The 22,397-nt window shown below is 29.6% G+C and overlaps 1 protein-coding gene across 12 annotated transcripts in view; it reads left to right on the top strand.

The window, feature by feature from the left end:
* LOC119642096 (irregular chiasm C-roughest protein) overlaps nucleotides 1-22,397 on the top strand; it is a 380,139-nt gene that overhangs the window by 324,746 nt on the left and 32,996 nt on the right. Inside the window, exon 17 of one of the 12 annotated variants that reach the window (XM_038041081.1) lies at nucleotides 10,215-10,569. The exons of the other annotated variants lie outside the window; for them this stretch is intronic. Coding sequence (XP_037897009.1) covers nucleotides 10,215-10,220 — 6 coding nt within the window. The 3' untranslated portion in view covers nucleotides 10,221-10,569. Of the gene's footprint in view, nucleotides 1-10,214; nucleotides 10,570-22,397 lie in introns of those variants that run through there. 12 annotated transcript variants of the gene reach the window in all.

Below are 22,397 nucleotides of genomic sequence, written 5' to 3'. Positions count from 1 at the left end.
TTTCAATAAATTAATTTATAATTTAATTTTGTTTAAATATTTTAATTTCATCCCTTATCAATTTAAAGCAATTACATTTGTTTTCCACTTAATTAAGAAGTCTGTATCCAACTAACAATAGCGAACCACAGCCCACAATCGCACGCCCTGCGCCACACTATGATTATTCGTGAAACGACTTCTCAAAATACGCTGTCATATAAGCTGTAATGAAAGGAGTGGTCGGATCCGAATAATTATCAAGAATGATCATTCCTTGATCAAAACACGCCATTGTCCCACATTTCATGAAAATAAATCAAAAATTGTGGTCCGTAGATTGAAAACAAGTACCAAAAGCTGTGCCGACTAATGTAATATTACAAGGTTTTCTTAAACGTCTGGGTCAACTAGATAAAAAAATTTTAAATATAATTATTCTGAATTTAGTGCCAAGAACAATGAGAACGTTATATACTAAGACATCGCATATGTGCTTTGCGTCCGGATAGACTTAAATATATGAAGTCGCTCCATGGACTCATCATTAACATTCTCTAACACTGCCTTGTTCCTAAGTGTAGAGCAATTACTGAGTAGAACATATTATTCACCGGAGACGTTTTGAGTGTATCAACTTCTAAAGAGCATTTTATAGCCAAGAAACATACTCATTGCCAAACTGAGACGCTGACGCGCCTCCTCCTTATGTTTTTTCCCTCTGTTCAGAAAACTGAATTGTTTAATAATATTAAGTGTGACATCGTTGTTGTTTTATTGCAAGTTTACACTTCCTTATGTATTTTTCATAAAGCAACAAATATTTTGCTAGGAGAAAGCAAAGAAGAAAGCGTTGTTAGTGAGCCAAAGTGAAGATCCAAGGCTACTTTTTTAAAGCAAACAGGCCTAAGTACTGGAGTGATTAACATTGTTCATCGGAGAGCAACACGCTCATACAAATGGTAATTCACTTACATTAGTTTGGAGTAGAGTTTGCACCGTAGTTTAGGAGAAACGTTTGTTTTAATAAAAATGTTCTACTGGTATCTGTCTATTATGTTATCTTATTAGAGATAAAAGGATATTTCTTCTTGTTGGGTTTTTGTAAAACTTTTTAGCTAGCGATCCAGATCGTCGCTAAGCGTCTAAATAAACATTTAGAAAACGTCTATAAGTTCTTCTAGTAAAACGTAATAAGATTATTTTTCTTTTGACAAACAAAATTTTTGTGTTACTTTCAAACACATTTAAGAAATTAATACAATTAAAACTAGTGATACACTACAGGTGGCCGCGGCTCACTAATAAAGTCCTTTAGTTCTTCAAAATAGGGCGTAGTCTGAGTAGTGGTAGAAAAAGTGGTCCGATCCGAACCGTCTACGATACCCTCCGTCTTTCAGTAAAAATTATCCAAGAATTTGACCCTATAGGCTTAACACAAAAAAAAAAAGGTAGATAGGCGGACAGGCAGGCCCCGATCGATTCGGAAAGTGAATCTATCGGTATGATAAAAGGAGGATCTATCTCAAGTTTTTCTAGATGTTGAATGCATTCTCACAAACTTCATATACTACAAAAGATTTAGGACATAAGAATTGTTTCTTCTTCTGGCCGTCTATTTTTGTTGTCTACATAAAAATGCATGAAATTACTTCGTCCCTTAATACTATTTTCATTAACTACAATTAGTTGAACATTGTAACAATTATTGAACATTATAAATCAACTTTTTTCAAAAAAGGCTGAAAAACACAAATCGTTCGTTCAAGTCGAATAATTCATTAATAATTAACTGACTGCTTTGGAATGGTTTATGGATCTATCAGTTAGTTTGCATTCAATACTACATAATTTGATCACTTGATTCGAAATGCTGCAAGAAATCAATAATTTAACGATAGCTTTATTCTTTTCAGATTATTGTTAAGAAAAGTCAAGCCTTATTAGTTGAGAGATATCTGAAGAAGACTAGATAGCTCGACAACAGAATATTTTAATTGTTAATATTTGGCTTATTAACTATGTACTGTACTTTTATTTGCAAACATATGCTGGCATTGAATCAAAAATCATTACTAATCGTTATGAATTTAGTTTAATGCTTATTCACAAAGCATCATGCATTTTCAATAAATGCATTATTGACGTTATTATTTAAAAACAATTTTACATAGCACCAATAAAATTTTTCTCTCCCAACCTAATGATGTAAAACAAATAAAATTTGGGATAATCGAAACCGAAGAGCTTCCGTATGGTGTAGAAAATTTCAATAAAAGAGTTATGTTTGAAAATGTAATTGTTTAAATGTTACTAAAATTAAGTTTAAAACGAATGACATATGTTGTTAATTAAATTAAAAGGGAACAAAAAAGAAAGCTTCAATGTTTAATTAAAATCGAAAACAGAATGTATTTTTAAAACATTTAGAAATTTTATAAAAGACAATGAATTGAATAATTTTAATTTTATCCTATAACCATATATATATATATATATACACAATAACTAATTTCTTTAAACCATTAAAGATAGTAGGTAAATTGAGTTATAATTCAGTTCAATTTAAACAATCTATAATCTAAATAATCGCGAAAGTAAAAAAATCAATAAATCATTATATTGATATTTACTGAATGATATCTGTATATTATCAATCTTTTGAATTGGATTTAAAAAGATGAAAAAAATGATTTAATTGATTCGGATAAATGTTAATTAAACCTTTATGCTTACTCATAAACAAGTTAGTTCTTAATACTTCTTCCAACTGAGCCTTAAACTTCTTATGGGAGTCTACGACTAAAAATTTCAAAACGTTTAAATAATTCAAATTAAAACGATTAGATAACGGTCTGATATTACAAATTTAGTAAGATAATAGAAATGGAGCAATTATCGATTTTTAATTAAAATCAGTAAATATTTAAATACTGAGAGTAAATTGAAAAAATTAGCAATAAATTAATAAACCATTTAACGAACACGATCATTTTAAAATTGTGAATAATGAAATATTTAATAATGAATAAACTCGCGATTTCTTCTTTCCTATTGTTTAGTTAGATTCATTATTGATTTATCATTAATTTTTCATTTAAACAATTTTATCACGTAATGATTGCACTGATTTTAAAATCCATTCTCTCTCTCCCTTAATAATTCTATAAGTTAAGTCTAAATTGAATAATTAAATTCGCTTCCGGTTCCAGAGTTCTTACTGAAGATAGAACCTGCCAAATTCGATTCAGTGGAGAGGAATTAATTATTTAATATTTTATATTTTGTCACATATTTCTACCGGACGGTGACGACGTTAGGTGCAAAGATCAAGTCAACCGTTCCATAGATTCCTTCAAAATTGACATTAGTTTGTAAAATCATTTCTAGGATGCGATGAATTTGTGTCAAGCAACAAAAATTCGCTTAAAATATAATTTCTAAGAAAAGTAAATGGTGTTTTATTACCTAAAAAACAAGTGCTCCTGCAAACGGAATACACCCCCGTTTCCAAACCTGATGTCCAAAAATAAAACAACCATTTTACGTTTTCATACAATTTTTATGATAATTACATTGCTAAAGACGAACACTTGAAAATTTGTAAGGAGTACGCACATTTTGTTGAGGCTCTATGGATTCGATTGCTTTTCAGAAAAATCAAAAGAACAGAAAATTTTTCATTTTAACTGTTTAAGCTTATTTCGCTTGCATTATGTATAAAGCTGACCAAATCTCTCATGATTCAATACTAGGATTTTCTTTTGTTTTATACCTTTGTTGGTTTATGTAATGGTTTAAATATTTAACGTTTCTCAATCAAGGAATTTTATTATTTTGTAATTTCTTTATGTATTCATTGTATTAATGAGTCTCACTGATTAAATAAATAAATTTAAATATATACGCAATTATAATGCTTTCTTGATTTAAGCATTTAATGATGTCTTCAGTAACAAATTTCCTGATGGTTTATTGATTCAATGACTATGTAGCACATTGAAGATTTTATTGAATTGTAGAAATATTTTTCTACGCATTAACACAAAGATGTTACAATACGATTATAGCAAACTCTATAAACTTTTGTTACTTTTAATGATTTTTATGGTTCGTTGTCCCTCAAAAGGAAATTTATTCTTAAATTAAAAAAATATTTTTAAGACTAAAAAACTCGTTAAAAAAGTGATGGAAATTTTGTCGTTTGCCTTATGCTTTTAGTGATTTACATATTAAAAACAATCATTGCCACAAGAACATATTGTTAACATATTTTGTCCTATTGATGTGCTGCTGGTGGTGGTTACATAAAAAAGCAAAAGATATATACATATTTTAATATATATACATTTACATAGGAAAAAACATTTTTCCCTTCTTATAAATTTTGCAGTATTTTATTGAACCGCAGAGCACAAAAAATTTTTTTCTGCCCGCATTTGCCGAACCAGTAAATAATTATGAAAACAAATTGCACCATACATGGGAAGACGAGTGTACTTTTATATGAAATTCCTAGCCATTATCTTCACCAAGCAATTTATCTCATTTGCGGTTTGACTGTGCATATATGCGTATAAATGAAAACTCATATGTTAAAGTTTAATCATCGTGCATAGAGTTACGCGGAGAACTATAACCGTAACTCAAACTGAAACAGACGCTAGGGGTAATTGCATACTTTACGGCAGCTTTTCGGCTTTTTTCATGGTTTGTTACATTCGAATACAGACATATGCAACACACTAACACTGACAAACTTTGTATTACTGAGCTTGTGAGATTGAGGGTTTCAGTTTCCTTCATTCACAAGATTATATGGAAGCTTTCATGTATGTGTGTGTGAGTTTTATACTTTTTATACTTTTCCACTTAACTTACATCAGCCAAGGATTCAATATATATATATATATATATATATATATATGTATGTATGCATGTTGTATATATATATATACATATAATGTTATTACATTATTGTTTTTCTTTATTGTCGGATTCATTCTTTGCCCCTTTTTTTTCAAGGTGTAAGTTATGGCTTGGCATGATGTCCAAACCAACTTATGCAAGCCAACACCCAACTAATGTTTTTGTTAAACTTTCATACATGTTTGATTATTACTAAGGTTTTTATATTGCTGGTGCTTTCAATTATACCTACAAGCATATTCGCACCAAGATACTTATACTAGTATGAGTTTATATTTCTTGATTTTTATTTTTAGAACTCATACCCAAGCTTTAAATGTTTGATGTTTATATCGGGAAACTTTTTGTAAAACAAGCACGTGTGCATTCATTGCTTCATTGCAGCATTTTGTACTTTTATTTCATGGCAACAACAATAACAACAAATAATTATAAATAAACAGTGCTTGTTGTATAATCATAATAGCCATCACTATCATTATCATCATTGTCCGACTCTCGTCATTAACAAAATACAGCAACAAGATTGCGTATTTTGTAGTGTCGTCGCCAAGCATAATTTAATAAATGTCCTACACATATTATTTGAAATCGAGTAATATACATGAGCACGCATGCCTGCCTATGTGAATAAACAAATAATGAATGAATAGCTCACTGACTGACTGGATCGGATTAAATTGAATGATGTAAAAAAGTTTTATCTTTGTTGTGCTTTGTTCCTCTTATTTTCACCATAATTTGTTTAAAATATTACCACCCGTCCCTGTTATAAGCACACTTTCCTGCTTGCTCGTTTATACTGGTAGGATTCATAATCCAATCGCTAGAGAGGAAAAGAAAGCATGAATATCGCCGAGAGCCAGTCACTGCGTTTGGTTGTTTTTTTTTACGTATGCAATTAAATATATCAGTAGTTTATGTGTATTTTTCAGTTTTTGGTTTTAAAAATTTTTGTTTTCACTTTTCTGCTTTATTATGCATATCAACGCATACCAATTGAAAGCTTATCTCCCTGACATATTGAGTTCAATTATACATCTGAATAATACATATTTGCAAATGGATGTGTGTGTGTGGGTATATGTGTTATGTAAATAGCTTTACTGTTCGGGATTATTAATTTATTACAAATTACTTTAATGAATTAAATATATTTGGTAGCGTATTGTAACGGGCGCGTCACAAAAGGACATGGACGTTTTCATTGAATTTATTTCCTATTTGTTAAATAAGTGGGAAAATTAATGTTTTCGAAGCTCCGTAAAGTATGCAATTAATTTTTACGATTTTTCTTCAAAGTGAAAAGGGTGCAATTTATAAAATTCTAAATCGGGAAGTATACATACAATTTTTTTTCAATATGCTTACCAATAAAATTTAGGCTAAAAGGTTTTTGTATTAATCCAACTTGACGCAGAATGGAAAATGTCTTACAGAGTAAAAGTGCGCAATCACTACCATGGCCGCTTATATTTACTCATACTCAATAAAAACTCGAGCATTTCCAACAAAGCTTGCGGAAGTTTCATTGACATTGCCATCTATTCGTCTCTACAAGACGAAATTGGAATTGGAGAAAAGCAGTTAATGTTTAACCAGAGAATTCAAATTAATTTTGTTCGAATTTTTTGTCTGTCAATGTTTTCAAACGTCTTATAATACGTTTATTCATTGGCTTTGTAAAATTTATTGAATAATTCTGATTAATCACCAAATTATTTCACAAAACCTTGCCCGGAAAGTTTCTTTCACTTTTGCGGAATGGTGCATCTTGAGTCTAAATTAAGAGAAACTCAATTATTAGAGACTTATTCTCTTGTCTTATCTGTATAAAAGTTACGCAGATGTAGCGAAACATATACATTTGAAGTCATTCCCGATTGCATATGAAGTATAACGTGGCAATTTCTTGCTACTTTTTCAATGTCCACACGGGATCTCTCAAATTGGGCTTGTGAGTTTCTAACATTTAATTATTCCATCCCCAAAAAGTTGACAGCAAGAAGCAAAAAGCGCAGAAGTGTTAACTTTAACTCATTATACCAATAAACAATTTTCCATAGAGAGCCCAATGGCATATAGCCCATGCCAAGTTCACAGGGAAAACTTAAAAATATATTTCACGAAGAAATCGCAATTTCGTTATAAATATTTTAATTAGATAGTATGTTTGTATGTATTTTAATGGGATTTATGAAAAAAAAGAAACGTGCTTCTAACACACATCGATTCAAGTACAGTATAAATTTTATGAATTTATTATAAATCTAAATAAATTAGCTTAATAATTGGCAAAACATTTTTTAACAAACATATTCGTTATTCGTTGCGGCCATGATAAGCGTTTAACAGAAATTTTGAAACTTGTTTAGTTCAAAATTCATTGCTGCTGTGATTGCGTTTTTATAATTCAAAAGGTCGCAAATATTTTAGCTTAGAAAACCTAACACTTAACAATTTTTAACTGCCACATTAAGACCGCCGACATTATACTATAACTTTACAAATAAAACGGAGCTGAGTGCTTGTGTGAAAAACAAAGTTTTTTATTTTACCTACCGCCGAAGGAAGAATGAAATGAATGCCAAAATTGTGCTGATATATACGATATATACGAGATTCAAAAACCACTAGCCGATTGTCCGCTCGCTCTAATGACTTAGAGTCGAACCTATCTATCATAGTCACATAGTAAGTTCTATGATAAAATAATTTAGTACTCTAAAAACTTTTCGTTAGTGCCTTAATCACTTTAACAGACATCCTAAGCAATATAAAAATAGTAGAGTTGTTGATGAAGAAATTTCCACAAACCCTAGGTGGTTGGTATCCAAGATTCGCTCTAAGGGCGAATGATACTTTTCTTATTTCTCTTTATATTTTTTATTCGTTTTAATAAAGCAACGATATTTAAAAAATAAAAATAAAAATACATATATATATATACGTACACATATTATGTGTATATACATATATACATATATACACATAATATTATACACATAGAATTATGCGTTTATATATATACATATATATACATAATATATGTATATACACATAATATGTATATGTATGTATGTATTTAGGGTTTATTAAAGCAACAGTTCTTATGAATATATTTTCCATTTAAATTATTTTCTATAATTTTTAAACAATCATAAAAAGTTTTACTTTTTTTCTAAGAATTTGTTTTCATTTTTTCTTCAGAAAACGAAACAAAAAAATTGTTAAATTTTTTCACTCACGCATTTTGTGCATTTTTGATTTAAAAGAAAAATTACTTAAAAATTTTTTTATGGCAAAAATAATTTTAATAAATTTTATTAAGTTTTTCATTACGCGAAAGTTTTTTTTTTAAATTCTGTTTTCATTATCGTTATTTTTAAGATTTTAAAATCTCTATTAATATTCAATTATTATTCCTTTTTGTTTATTTCGCTTCGGTTTTCATTTATTTTTTCATTTGCAAAGTTCCCATTTGAAAAAGTTCTCATAAATTTCGCAAAACAAAAAACCAATATGTCTTAAAGTTAATATTGGTTAAAAAAAAAATGTCGCCGATCATATTTTATAAAGAGACAATTGTTCTTTACGAATATTTCTTTAGAAATTATTTGGCATTTTTTCTAAAACAGAAAAACTAAAATTAATTGATTTCAGATATTCTATTTTATTTGATTCGTACAAAATTAAAACAATATTATTATCGATTTTATTCATTAATTAATTTATTTTATTTTTTCATAAAATAGGTTTTAATTTTCCATGTTTTCATTTTTTATCGACATTTTTAATTAATTTTATTTTAAAGTTTCTTTTTAACTTTACTAATTTTTTATTCTTTTTAATCTTTAAATCGGTTACTTTGAAAAAAATCATAATCCCCCTTTGAAAGAAAAAGGTAAACCAATCCATTGCGTACTGATACCCCTAACCATAAAAAAACAAATAATAAAAATTAAATTTTTAACCAATTTTTTTTTTAATATATATACTGTTTTAATTTTTCCATAAAGGTGCTTTTCGTTTCTAAATAAAATAAATGTTTTTATATAAAATCTACCTTTAAAACTTAATTTTATGAAAAATCTGTAAAAAGGCATTTTATGGTATGCGTGATAAACAACGTCTTGAAAATATATATTTTTTCCTGGATATATTTAAAGGAATATTATTTACAAGGAACTTTTGTCTTGTGTTAATTATTTAGGGGCGTAACAGTTCTGAATATTTGTATATGGCATGCTAAACAATGTAAAATGTTTAAAATGATTTCTTTGTTTATAAACAAAAATTATTTCATAAATTGCAAGTATGTAATTTGCATTTGAACCAACATTTAAGAAGAATTTAATTTTCGTTTGCCCTTTTTTTTATTAATTCCTCTCTCCTTAATACAATCAAAAATTGCTAACTAAAGTTTTATCACACATTCAGCCCTTTATAATTTATAGTAATTATGAAATGAGGAAATAGACAACGTAAAAAGTATTAAAACATTTACGTTAGACCCATATATCTCCCTTACTGGAATATTAAGTAACTCTTTTCCGAGGTAAATTGTCTTATCAAAAATCACGAAAAATAGGCCGAAATTGTAACTTGTACACTTCACGTACTCATATGCTTAACCCCTTCCAGAATTCGTTTATTTATTTGCGTTTCCGTTTAATAGACTTTTAAATTTTTTTTTTCTTTTTAAACTCACTTAACGTTTGAACATATAAAATACGTTAAAAGCGTATATGTATATGAATTTGTGGAAAGCATTCACTTACCAACTTGCAGAACAAAAACAAAACTTGTCGGATTTATTTAATTTAAACAAAATCCAATTTAGTTAATCACCCGACACATCAGTTGTATTGTAGAACAATAAAAAATGTACAGCATGTAAACAACAATAAATCAGGTACTTTTTTTCTTTCTCTACATTTTTTATTTTAATTTTTTTAACTTCTTTTTTCTTCACTTGCTTTGGTTTTTGTCAACAAATCCGCAGAGTGCCAACACCTACAACAACGTACACATTCATAAAACAAAACAGCATACACACTTACTGTGAATAACAAAATAAAAACCAAACTCAATGTGTGTCAGCACTCTACTCAACCACTGTTAACCACGCTGCTAACAATCGTTCCACCTTCCCATACTCCTCTCATTTTACTCACCATATGTTTTGTCAGAAGCACTAATGATTACTCCTCGTTGCGGTATAGAATTACACGATAAGCCTACTTCCAGCTTAATTTCCTATTTCTAATAAATTTTAATTTTCAATCTTTTTTTTTCTTTCTTAGAATTGAATGAAATGAATTTAACTTAAATATGCGTCAAAAGCTTAATTGGAACTTCGAGCGACTTTAAACTGTTTGTAAACCACAAAGAGTGGAACACCCATTCAAATATAGTTAGTTAGCTTCCCTAGCTCGCCCATTCTCGCCCACAAAGGATCTGTTGCTATCTCGATTTATGTTTTCAAATGAAACAATTTTTTTTTAATTACAAAAAAAGATGCTGAGGAGCCACATTACGAGAGTTTAATCCGAGATTATCTAACAGCCATTTCTCTTCTGCTTTACTTTTGAGTATGTAGGATCTGGTTTCACAACTTACTTATTCAAAATAGCATTATTTGGAAATTGAGCTTATGATTCAAATTATTCCAATTGTGCTATTTCCGAGTCGACGAAGATACCGATTCCAAGAGATCTAAAGTATTCACCATTCAGCACTTAACTATCTGAGGTAACATGTTTTCTTAAAGAATATTTATTAAGAGCTACTAAATGAAATTTAAAGTGAAACTTTAGAGTAGCTCCCTTCCTTGAAGTTTTACTTAACATTATTTTTGTTTTATTACAAAAAACACTATATGCTCTTTAGGATGAAAATTTTTTCTTTTTTGCAAAATGCGTGCTAAAAACTAACAACAAAATTTGACAATCTTTTTGCTTGCTTTTTTTAGTTTTTTAACACAGTTCTTACTTAATGAGTCTCATATAATGACTAATTATTATAAATTATGATGCAATTAAATGAATATATATCGAACTCTTATTAGATTTTTTTGTGTTTATGGTTTTAACTAAATTTTTATTTTTTTGACCTGTTTGTTTTGTTGGTTCATGTCTTCATATGTGATTTTTTATGTGATGATTGATTGGTAATGATGATGGCAATGACGATAATAATGGTAATGATGATGGTGATGATGATTAATAATGAACTAGTATGTGTTTCTAAGCATTTTTGCATTTGTAAAAAAGTTTCATTTTGAAGTTGAAATGCATTCCACACACACATATATTATATATGTATATACGTATTATATATATACATATAAATCTGTTTACATACAGTTATCTTAATTAATATATATTATCCACATATATATCATCAGCATAATTAGAAATTTTTCATAATCGAATTTAATGCAAACAACATATAAGAAACTTTCCCTTCTTTGAAAAACAAAAAAAATTATTAGAATAACACACAAACATTTTTGTATTAAATAAAAAAAATTTATGACAGAATATAAAAAGAAAAAATTTTTTGAAAACTGATTTAAGAGAAAATTTATCTTATGTCTAAATGTTTTTTTTTTAGTATATTCTTTGTGTTATGGCCGTGTATTTTGTGCAAATACAAGAATTGTTATACAAAAAAAGTAATAAAAAAAAAAATATCTATCTAGGTATCTAGCATTGTTTAAAAATTTGTTAAGAATGAAAAAATTTATTTTTTTGATTATGTTTAAAATTATTCATCTTGAAGTTTTCTGTTTTAGTTAGAAATACGTTTATCCATTGATTTATGCGATAGATATGTTTTTTGAGAGACTGAGTATTTATGGCTTTCTGTGAGAAGTCCCGAATCATTGTAAATCGATCAAAAAAAGAGAAGAAGCCTAAGATAATCAGCGCCGAATACAATGAACGATAAAAACACTTTTGCCGCTCGTGCGTATCGATTGAAAAAACGTTAAAAGGAAAGTCTGGGCAGGCTTCGAAGCAATCATGTAAAACGAAATTTAAAATCATAACTTATGGATTTGATGCAAGTAAAAGTGAAAAAATCCGCCTGAGTGGCCGAGTAGGCAAAAGTCTCGACTAGCAACTCAATGGCCGTGGGTTCGAATCTCAAGTGCGGTAGAGTTTTTAATAAAAGCCGATGGCCTTAGATGCTAGTGCTTTTAAGAGTTTAGTCTTAGAATTTATTTCTCTGGCGAAATTAATAATAATAATAATAAAAGTGAAAAAGTACAGAGTACAGACCATGCGAGACCATGGCATATGACATTATAGAAAATGCTCTGATGAGCATAAAAAAGAGAATGGCGCATTGAATTACAAAAATAATAGAAACTTCCTTTTAAGCAGAGAGCCCAAATTGATTTAAAGATATTAAGAGTTCAAGTTTTGAGTACATGTTTAGTACCGTATAACTGTATAGAATTAAAATCTTGTAAACCAGTTAGCGAGCAAATATAAAGGTGGATCTATTTGTAAAGAATACGTACGAAAATAACAGTAAATTCCTTAAGGTAGACCAATAATTATGGAGTGCAACCCGGCCTTAACCACATAATTACGTAAAGAAAAAATTTGAATTCGCTAAACCACAACAAATAAGCATTTATTTTCATTTCTTTTATGAACCATTAACTTCGTTTTTAACAGCAAATTTTTATAAATGTTCAATAATGAATTTGCCTTTATGTATTGTTTTTAATTTTTAAACGTATTTTTACATTTATAATTTTTTAACGTTAATAGTAATTAATTTGTTTTTAGTGTATATAAACTTTTTAAAAAAATCAATTGCAAACAGAATATATTCTTAAATTAAAAAACAACAAGAGAATATAAAAATGGAAACAGAAACTATATTTATATTTAAATATTTGAAGTTATTTATAATTATTATTAAAAAAATATATAAGAAAAAGTTAAAATTACAAAAAAGAAAAAAAACAATAAAAATGAAGAGAATCTAAAAGGAAAGCAAAAGAAATGAAAATTAAAAAAAGAAAACAGCAAAGTAATATTTATAATGAATAAATCAACGTTTAATTGTGTATGTTTGTGTGTTTTTACTTTTTTTCTGTCACCTTTCGTTACTTTGTTTGTCGATTTATTATTAGTTTTTATTTACACTTCAATTTTCTCTATAGCTTTTAAAAATTTTATATATGTGCGTGTGTGTATTCGTTTGTGTATTTGGGCAGCAATTCACTATTTTGCTAACCTATGAAGTTTTTGTAACTTATATTACAATCATTGCTTACCATTTTTTTAATTTTTTTTATTAGCACCACAAACAGTTTGTTCTAAAAGCACCTTTTTGTATGCAATAGTCTTCATTTTGTTGATTATGAATTATATTAATTAACTGACCAATGGATTGCAATAAATTTTTAATATGATCCTAGTAAATTTGTGTAATTTCAGGATAGTATGGGGTGTAGTTTGTAAATTATTAATCTTAATTTTGTGGCGTCTTCTCATAGTTATTTTCTATGCCGTTTTAGGAAGAGCGCATATAGAAAGAAATTAGTAGAACTCGGAAAAACAAGAACGTTGAAATGTGTACGTATAATCATAGTCGGTCAAAAAGGTGGATAAAGTAAAGAGTAAAGGCTCGGACGTACGAACGGAAAACAGATGTAAAACCAAATGAATGCATCCGCAAACGAAGGGACATAGACAGCGAGGGAAGGCCGCAGAAGTCCCTGTAGTAGTAAAATCGGTGATGAGAAGACGGGGGCACATAAGAACTTCTATTTACAAAACAAAGCTATGGAAGGGCGAATTTACGTTCCCAGTGTTCCCATGTTATGCATATACATGCATACGTATATATATATATATAAATATATATAAATATACATATACATATACAATATGTATATATATATAAATCTATATATTTAAATATATACATTTGTTTACATATATATATTTATATAAATACATATATTATAATGAAAAGGTAGGGACTAATTTGTTAACTGTTTGATGCGCGGACTGGGCAATGTATCCGTGAACAGACAAGCACGTACAAGCTGAAGAGCAAATAAATAAATATTTCTTGTGCCGCACAAATAGATATATGAATGGATGGGTGTATGAAAGGGAGTCTTACAAGCCCTATAAACAATGGAAAGCAGTTTTTCACAAGAGTATATTAAAATAAATATTATGTGGAGCGCCCGGTGAAACAAAACAAGCGCACTTTTTATTGACAGTGATTTTATTTTATAAAGCAATTTTAAGTTGTTTAATTCTTTTCACGCACACACGCCTGCCGAAAAAAAATGAAAAAACCAACAAAATCAAAATGACGTGCTAGTCTTAGCCTGATTTAAGAAACGCTTTTATTCTGTAGGAATTTATGTTACAGAAGTTTAACATGCACCTCCTAGATTCAGTTTAAACGTGTTCTTCTTACGTAACATGTCTGACTCTAGCTTCGCTAAGATGACGTAATTAGGTACCAATCTTCTGAAATATGATATGGTGAAGGAAAATTTTCTATATCGGCAATCTTTTCAATTGGTGTTTTAATCGACGAATTTTGTACAATATACCATAAAAAATGTGATTTTTCTCATTAAGAACCGACTCTTTTTCCACGTAATTCGCAAATTCTGTTTTCTTCCCACTTCTAACGCTCTTTTTAATTTGTGGAATAACGACATCATTCATGTAGGTTATTATTGTGCCTCCTTGCATTAATTCTCGAAGTATACTCTCAAAAAGGCAGCAGAAGAGTTAATTAGTCGCTCCGTTTACTTTTATATCTTTCAAAACGCGATTGTATGTGTTCGACATAATTTATTTTACTCGTTGGTCATAATTTTGTAGTATGCAGAAGTTAGTCAGACTTATTATTATGTTTAGGCTGATATTCAGGGCTTTTGTGACCGTCTCTATTCCATCTAAAACAAATGAAAGCCTTGCAATGCTTCGCTAGATGATCCTTTTCTACGTATTTGAAGCATTTCTTAAGAAAATGAATTGCCCGTTCATTATCTACACTTTGTTTCGCTACCACAGGTTTAGATGTTCATGCTTCGATGTATGTCAGACTAGGAATTTTTTTAATTTCTCCTTAAGATGATTGTTCTGGCAAGGACACTGTCCGCAAAATAGTGAGTTAAGCTTTCTTCGTTCAGCTCAATTGGTTTTCATCATTTCCATCGAAGCATACGGATATTCCCGGTAACCTTCCTAGTCTTTTTTCTTGCGAATTTGCAACATACGGTGAATGAAAAATTTAGCTGTTCCATTGAACAGCTGTTTGGCACATATGAGTTTTTGCAAAGCATTCCAATTCACTGTTTCTGCATTATCTTCAAAATCCACTTATTTACTTCAGTGTGCTCGGATCCGTCAAACGATGTTAATGAGTCTTCCATTTCTTTTAACGTAAAACAACAACGACAACGATGTTAATGAGTCTTCCATTTCTTTTAACGTGAAACAAGTTTGGTGTTGTAGTAGTTTTATCATAATCGGAGCCTGAATCAGTCGTGTTTACTTCATAACGACCTAACAGATTGGTTTGCGAGAACACACTTACGCCCGCTAATCTAATTCACCAAATTTCGCCGTCAAACTTAAAGTTTCTTGAGTGCTCATCTCACACTGTGTTGTACAATTTGTGCACAATATATAAATAAATAAACTTACTCAGATATTTCTTGATTCACCCAATCAGCAATTTTCTATAGCTTCACTTAGTCGCTTAAAGTCTTTTATAGACTCTTTCTCATTCGCTCAAGCAATTCTAATTCCACTGTTTGTATGTTTGTAGCTTCGTTTTTCCTTTTGGTATTTCAGGAATTATTACACGCATTCAATTTCGCGGGACAGTTTGGAAGGTTATGAGTAATGAGCAGAAAACCCTATTTGAAGACAGAGTAGTTTCCGTTTTACATTATACTTTGGGCCTTTCCCACTTTTTCTGAACCAACCTGCATGCAAGAACTTCCAGTTTTTTTCCGAATTTAACGCCGATATCTCCCTTTTTGCGAACACGAGAATGTTTACCACAGCGGACATTCTGCAGATAGACAGACGAACATGCTTAAATTGATTCAGTATTTGATGCTGATCGAGAATATATACACTTCATTAAGCGTCTGAAGTTTCATTTTGGACGTTGCCAACACACCAATATGCGCCATCGTCTGGTTATGGGTATAAAAAAGCTGAAGATGATTCGAAGTTGGTAATTAGATGTTCTTCCCTTGACAAACATTTTATTTATAGACTTGTATTATTAGCTTAGAGCTGCCAGGTGTTTAAGGTAAAAAAAGGCCCAACCTGAGAACGGCAACAATTACAACCACGCACCGTATGAACATACTATTATATTAGGTTTCTTAGCTTATTGTAGGAGGAATGTTTCAAAAACGTCTAGATTTAACCCCTCTCGATGTTCACAAAAATTTCTTTTGTCTTAAAAAAAACAAAATGTTAATAGATACTTTAAGCAATCTGTGGATAAATTAAAAATTTTTTTTATTTTCTTTGCATTTTATTTACCCAACCTTTAAGAATAACTTATATATTATAGAAATATTTTCTTGTACGTTGTTCTTACAAGTAGACATACGTTGTTGTCTTGTATCAAAGAGTTGAGTCGCCGGAATATCTCTGTATTTACTACTTATTATTACACATTTTCTCGACCAAATTCTACAATCATACTAAGATCTGTTCATTTAATAGTGTTCACATATTACACACTTTTTGTAACATCTTTATACAATTTCTAATAGAACGTTCTTTACTTAACTTTAACTTCCATAGCTGGTTTAATCCAAAATAAACGGTTTTAACAATTTTAAACTCAATGTCAATCTAATCAAAATTTTTTCGAGATGTTGACTATCCGTCAATATGTTAGTGAATATCGTTCCCCAAAGTTGATACTAAAAAAACCTAATGATGAAATGGATTTATTCACTTGACCCCCCCGATAACGTTAAGAATATGGGAAAAAAAAGGAATCAAAATTTTACAATGTTACTGTTAATTATTTAGCTACATATAGCACGTGTAGAGCACGTCGATTCTCACCCACCGCGACAAAGGAAAAGTTTGAACGACGTCTTGTGAGCTAACATTCCCACAATTTAGGACACAAGTTGAGCTTTTCATACGCTACAACCAAGTTGTGAGAATCGCAAATTTTTCCTTCCTCTTTTCTTTTTTATACCGACTACAGGAAGTATATTAGATTTGTTATATATTTGTTACGCATTGAAATATATAAATTTTTTATGTTCATATATATATATATAATATATTTATATTTATAACCGCAATTACAATGAATAGTGGGATCGATTTAGTCAGGCCTGTGCATCCGTAAACTGCAATCAAGAATTTTTATACCAACAACCGAAGGATGTGTGCATCTTCATAATGTGTGTAACGTTTACAACACTCAGAAGGTATCTTCAGAGATATTATAAAAGTATACATATACTTGATCAGTGTCAATTTCTGAACCCACCAGCTCATGCTTTTCCTTTCGTATGTCTGTTTCTCTAAATTTACGCGGTAACCAATCCTGGTCGCAAAAATTACGGTAGCGAGTTTATTGATGGTTATTGCAGGTAGAATGATAACGAAAGTGGCTGCTATGGATCCAACGACACGTCCGCAAAACCACATCTTTGTTTGAAAAAAAACGTCATTATTCACAAAATACGTAAAATACAGTAAATGTATCGATAAAAGTTTTTCTGTACGAAAAAGTAAGAAGTGGGCCGAGATCACTTAATATTATAATGTATAAAAATTTCACAATATTCTGTTTTTTTTTTGCGTTTCTTTTGAAGTAAAAATAAATGAATAAAAAAGGTTCGGTCATAGACCAATGTAATTTTATTATTTACTTTACTTTCGTCAGAAATCACTAAAATCAATCAATAAGCGCGCGCATAGTTGCCAAGAAGCTTGATAATTGTACCCTTACTTCAAAATTGTCGTGTAAAAAGTCCCTCAGTTAGATCATAAATTTTTCTTTACAAAAACCTCCCGTCAATGAACTGTAGTACGTCTACAATTAGCCAGAAACCACAAATAAAACCAAATATGGAATGCTTCCAAGTTGTGCAAAGAGATGAGAACTCCATACGATACATGCGATATATGTGATACTGTGAACGATTCTTCGCTTCATCGTACTATCACGTATCATATAGCAGATAGAAACAGGTATTAAAGAAGACGCCCCTGCGCTTAATATAATTTCTTTGATAGATTTTCAAAGTTCGTTCCCTTTTCCTGTATATTTTTTAAGTTTTCATTATTATTAGTTTATATGTTGCTTCGTTTACTATTTATTTATTATTAATAGTTTTTGTTTAAATATTCATATATACCTTATATAAATACAATATAAAAACCTGCAGCTTTCATTCAAATTTCGTTCAATTTTGTTTTTCTAACGTTTGTTGTTGAAGTTTTGGGTTTGGTCCTTTTTTTATCTATTTCTCTCTTATTGGTAAATGCGTAACAGTTGAATTGCTGCCTTCTTACTTGTGATTTCTGTTAAAAATTTTAATTTCTTAATATTCTGAATTGGTTGTGAAATTGTATTGTTTTTTTTTTTTGAAAAAATTTCCTTTTGATTATATAAACAATTATTCCATCGTAGTATGCATAAGTCTGACTGACGAAATTGAAAGCTGAACAATAACAACAAGTGCAACTAATATGGGAATTTAAATTAAAACCAAAAGAATTGATTGTTTTTATCTAATAGCATAACGATGCGGCCTTACAGAGAACGTGCGTGCCTGTGTCATGGAATCAAGTGGAACGTGAAAAACTGTTCTGTTGTTAATAATTCTGTTGTATTTATTTCTTTTGTATATGATCTTATTTTCAATTTGCATATTGGAAAAACTTAATCATTGTCATAAAACGAAATTGAGAATGAGTAAAAGTGAACGTAAAATACTGTAAATTTGTATAAAATTTTCCTTTTTCATTTATGTTTAAAAAGAATCCCCCAAAAATTTGCATTTACATGGACTTGGTGATCGCCCGTCTGTATCATCTATCTCTTGGTATGATAATTTTTAACTTTGGTTTTACGTTTTTCGATAATATTATTTTCTCCTTTTTTCTCTTAAAAATGATTATATATCCATTTACACATACATCTCTTTATTTATTTTCGTCTATGTATTTATATATAACCTTAATTATAAATATTTGTATCAATAATTTGTACGTACGTACGTTGTAAGCTTTGTAACTTTGAATTTTTATTTGTTTTTTCCTAATACTTGATATAAAAATAATTTTATATGATTTTGCCAAAAAGAAAAAAGATCGTTAAAAGAATCTATTTAAAAACTATACATATTTACTTGTTAAATACACGAAATTGATAAGCCGCAAGTTGCTGCCATTCTGCTGATGATGTGTGATGAACGTGATGTTTTGCGATCATTTGTTATGTGACAATTGTGGGTTCCTTTATAATCAAAAAACCAAAAAAAAAAAAGTTTGGAGTTTTTTATAACTATAAATAATATTCACGTTTATATAAATATACCAATATCTCTACCTATCTACATATATGAACATTTCATATATATATATATATATATGAAAATGGTTTTTTTTTTTTAACTAAAATCGTGACTATGTTTATATAGTGCTTAGCTGACTGATAAAGCATCCATCTATTTATTTATTTATTTTTTTTTTTTTTTTGGAAAATTTGCCAATATTTACTTTTTCATAAAATAACTAACACTCGCCCACATTTACACATAGAAGCAAGAAATTTCAACCAATCATAAATAATGAAGCAGACAGTTTGTCTCATAGTTACATACATATGAATGCATATATATGTATATAGATATGTGCTAAAATTTCCTGCAAATTTTTGTCCTTGTCTACGACATATTTGACACAAAACAACGCAAAACGAATTGTATGCAAATTAAAACAAAAAAAAAAAATTCTGTGTTTTGATTTTTGTTTGTATAAATTTTGTATTGAATTGTATTCTATATGTCTCAGAAAATAATGATAGCGTTTCGTGAATTACAATTTAAGCGTAACAAGTCCTTTGCACTATCCAGTTTGATTATTATACCGAATATTCACTTACTCTTTAGCTTATATTCAATTCAAATCTAATTTTAATTAGTTAAACCTTTCAACTTTACAGAGCGTATGAGCGATTCGTAATTTCTTATAAAATTTTGTGAATAAGAAAGCGTCAAAGAGTGTCAAAGTAATCAACTGAATCTATTTCAAGCAAATATAGCTTGCAATTATTTGCATAGAATAAACCGGGATAATATCACGATACGGAGGAGGTAGAAAAGGTAATAAATTCTTAGATGTGCACTTGAAATGATTAGCAGAGTGATAGCGAGCGTAATGAAAAATAATGACGATATATCTGCAAGGCACTAGAAAACCCATGCTAACGGATAAGGGATAACCAAATATATGGTCTGGATAAGGGATATCAGTTGAAGATTATCAAGCAATAGGGCATGGGTAATTGTAAGCACGTACATAAAGAATTGACAGATAATGAATAACGCGAACAAGCAAGAAAGGATAATATCGAATCGACGACAATGGAAAGTAATGGATGTTGGCTAATAGTTATTAAATAACTAATGATGCGAACGAAATAACGTTTGATAACTCATTATGAATACCGATAACGAGGAACATATTATTTGTTGTAGTAAAGAATCTTCAGCAACGAATGATTTTTAACGAATCACGACGAGTGGACAGCAGACGATCTATAAGGAGCAATCATCAACTAACAGTGGATACTTAATATTGAATGGCACATAAGCAAAACAAAACAGCGGACTATAGAGAGGACTCATAAAGGCCAATGAATCGGAAATGTGGAATGATAAATAAAATAATCCATGTCCAGCCGTTAATTATAAGAAAAACATAAAATATAATAATGTCAACGCTATTAGAAAGTGACTACGACATAGGAGTTCATTCAGTTTCCTACATTTAAAACTAGTTTAAATACATATGCTTTTTAACCCCACTTGAAGTAGACACAGAATTATTCGGCATAGAAAATTGGGACCGACGTTGCCACAGATTAAAAACCAAAGTTTTCTTCTAGGTTCTTTATAACTCTAATAATGTCCACTTCCAACCACTGCTAAAAATTTTTTTATGTCGTAGAAAGAAGTTTTTTATAATTGCCAACTATCAAATAGGTTTTAATTAGACACGAGAAGATGAAGATTATCAAAAGAAGTAATGTTTACACACAGTGTCGCTACAGCGAAGAAATTTGCATTAATTTCGATCCCATTACATAAAGTATGTAACGTTGGTATTACGTACTCATTTTTAAACATACTTTAAAGTTAATGCTTTCAACTCCATTCAATCTGTCTCCAAGTATAACAAAAAGAAATCAGGGTTTTTTTCCTCTTCTTTACAAGCTTCAAGAAGTTTTTTTAGACTCGATCGCTAAAAGAATAAAGAAAAGTGAGAAGTCTTCGTTCAAAAACAGAGTCCCAGCAAAAACATGCAAATCAAGTTCCGTGTAAAATGAGTGTAATGCTTGGCATCATTTCCCCTTACAACTTAAACATCAATAATGAGAAAATCCGACAAATGGAATTGTCAAATGAAACTTATTTTGTGCCGAACGTTGCGTAAATTTCCTTTTTTCGTCGACTGAAGAAGGAACCTCTATAGGTAGGCTATTAACAAGTTTTTAACATTTAGGCTTTGACACTTAATACGGTCATTTGGATTACATAAATATCTGTTTGCTTAAAATTTTAAACCATAAATTCGGAAACGAAAACGAAATTACATGTTAAAGGCGTCCCTCATACGCGCTGCACGTCTTATCCTAAAAAAAATTTAACACTGTTTTGCGTATGATTTTTTTATTTTTTTGGCTCTTGCCAAGGCACACGAGCAGCAATATAAAACACCTTATACTTAGCACTTGATGTCTTTTCTGTAGATTTTTCGGATAACGTAAAACAATAAGAAAAATAAGTTTTTTATTAAGGAATTTTAATTTAATGTAACTTGCATTTTATTTCCTAAAGATTTTCAGTTTCTTCTATAATTAAACAAAAAAAAAAAATTAAAAAGAAAGCACCTCAAGAAGATTAACAATGAACAAACAAACGAGAAAAGAGTTATATACAGCACACGCGCACACGCGCGCTCACACAAAAATAACTAAACCTTAAGCAAACAAAAATAAATAAACAAGCCACAATAACAACAACTAAACTAAAAAGCACATAAACCTGGAAATATGTAGGCAAAGTTAATCAGTCACTTCCTCCGTCAGACTGTCGGCTATACTATAATCTTAAGAGCTGTAAAATTTGAAAGAAGCCAATTTATGTAATTAAATTTAAAAAAGATTTTTCCTTACTTTTGCTTTAAATATTTAAAAATGGAAAG

The sequence above is a fragment of the Glossina fuscipes genome, unplaced genomic scaffold (genome assembly GCF_014805625.2).
Source record: "Glossina fuscipes isolate IAEA_lab_2018 unplaced genomic scaffold, Yale_Gfus_2 213, whole genome shotgun sequence".
Classification (NCBI taxonomy): domain Eukaryota; kingdom Metazoa; phylum Arthropoda; class Insecta; order Diptera; family Glossinidae; genus Glossina; species Glossina fuscipes.
This window is presented reverse-complemented; position numbering and strand designations above follow the sequence as displayed.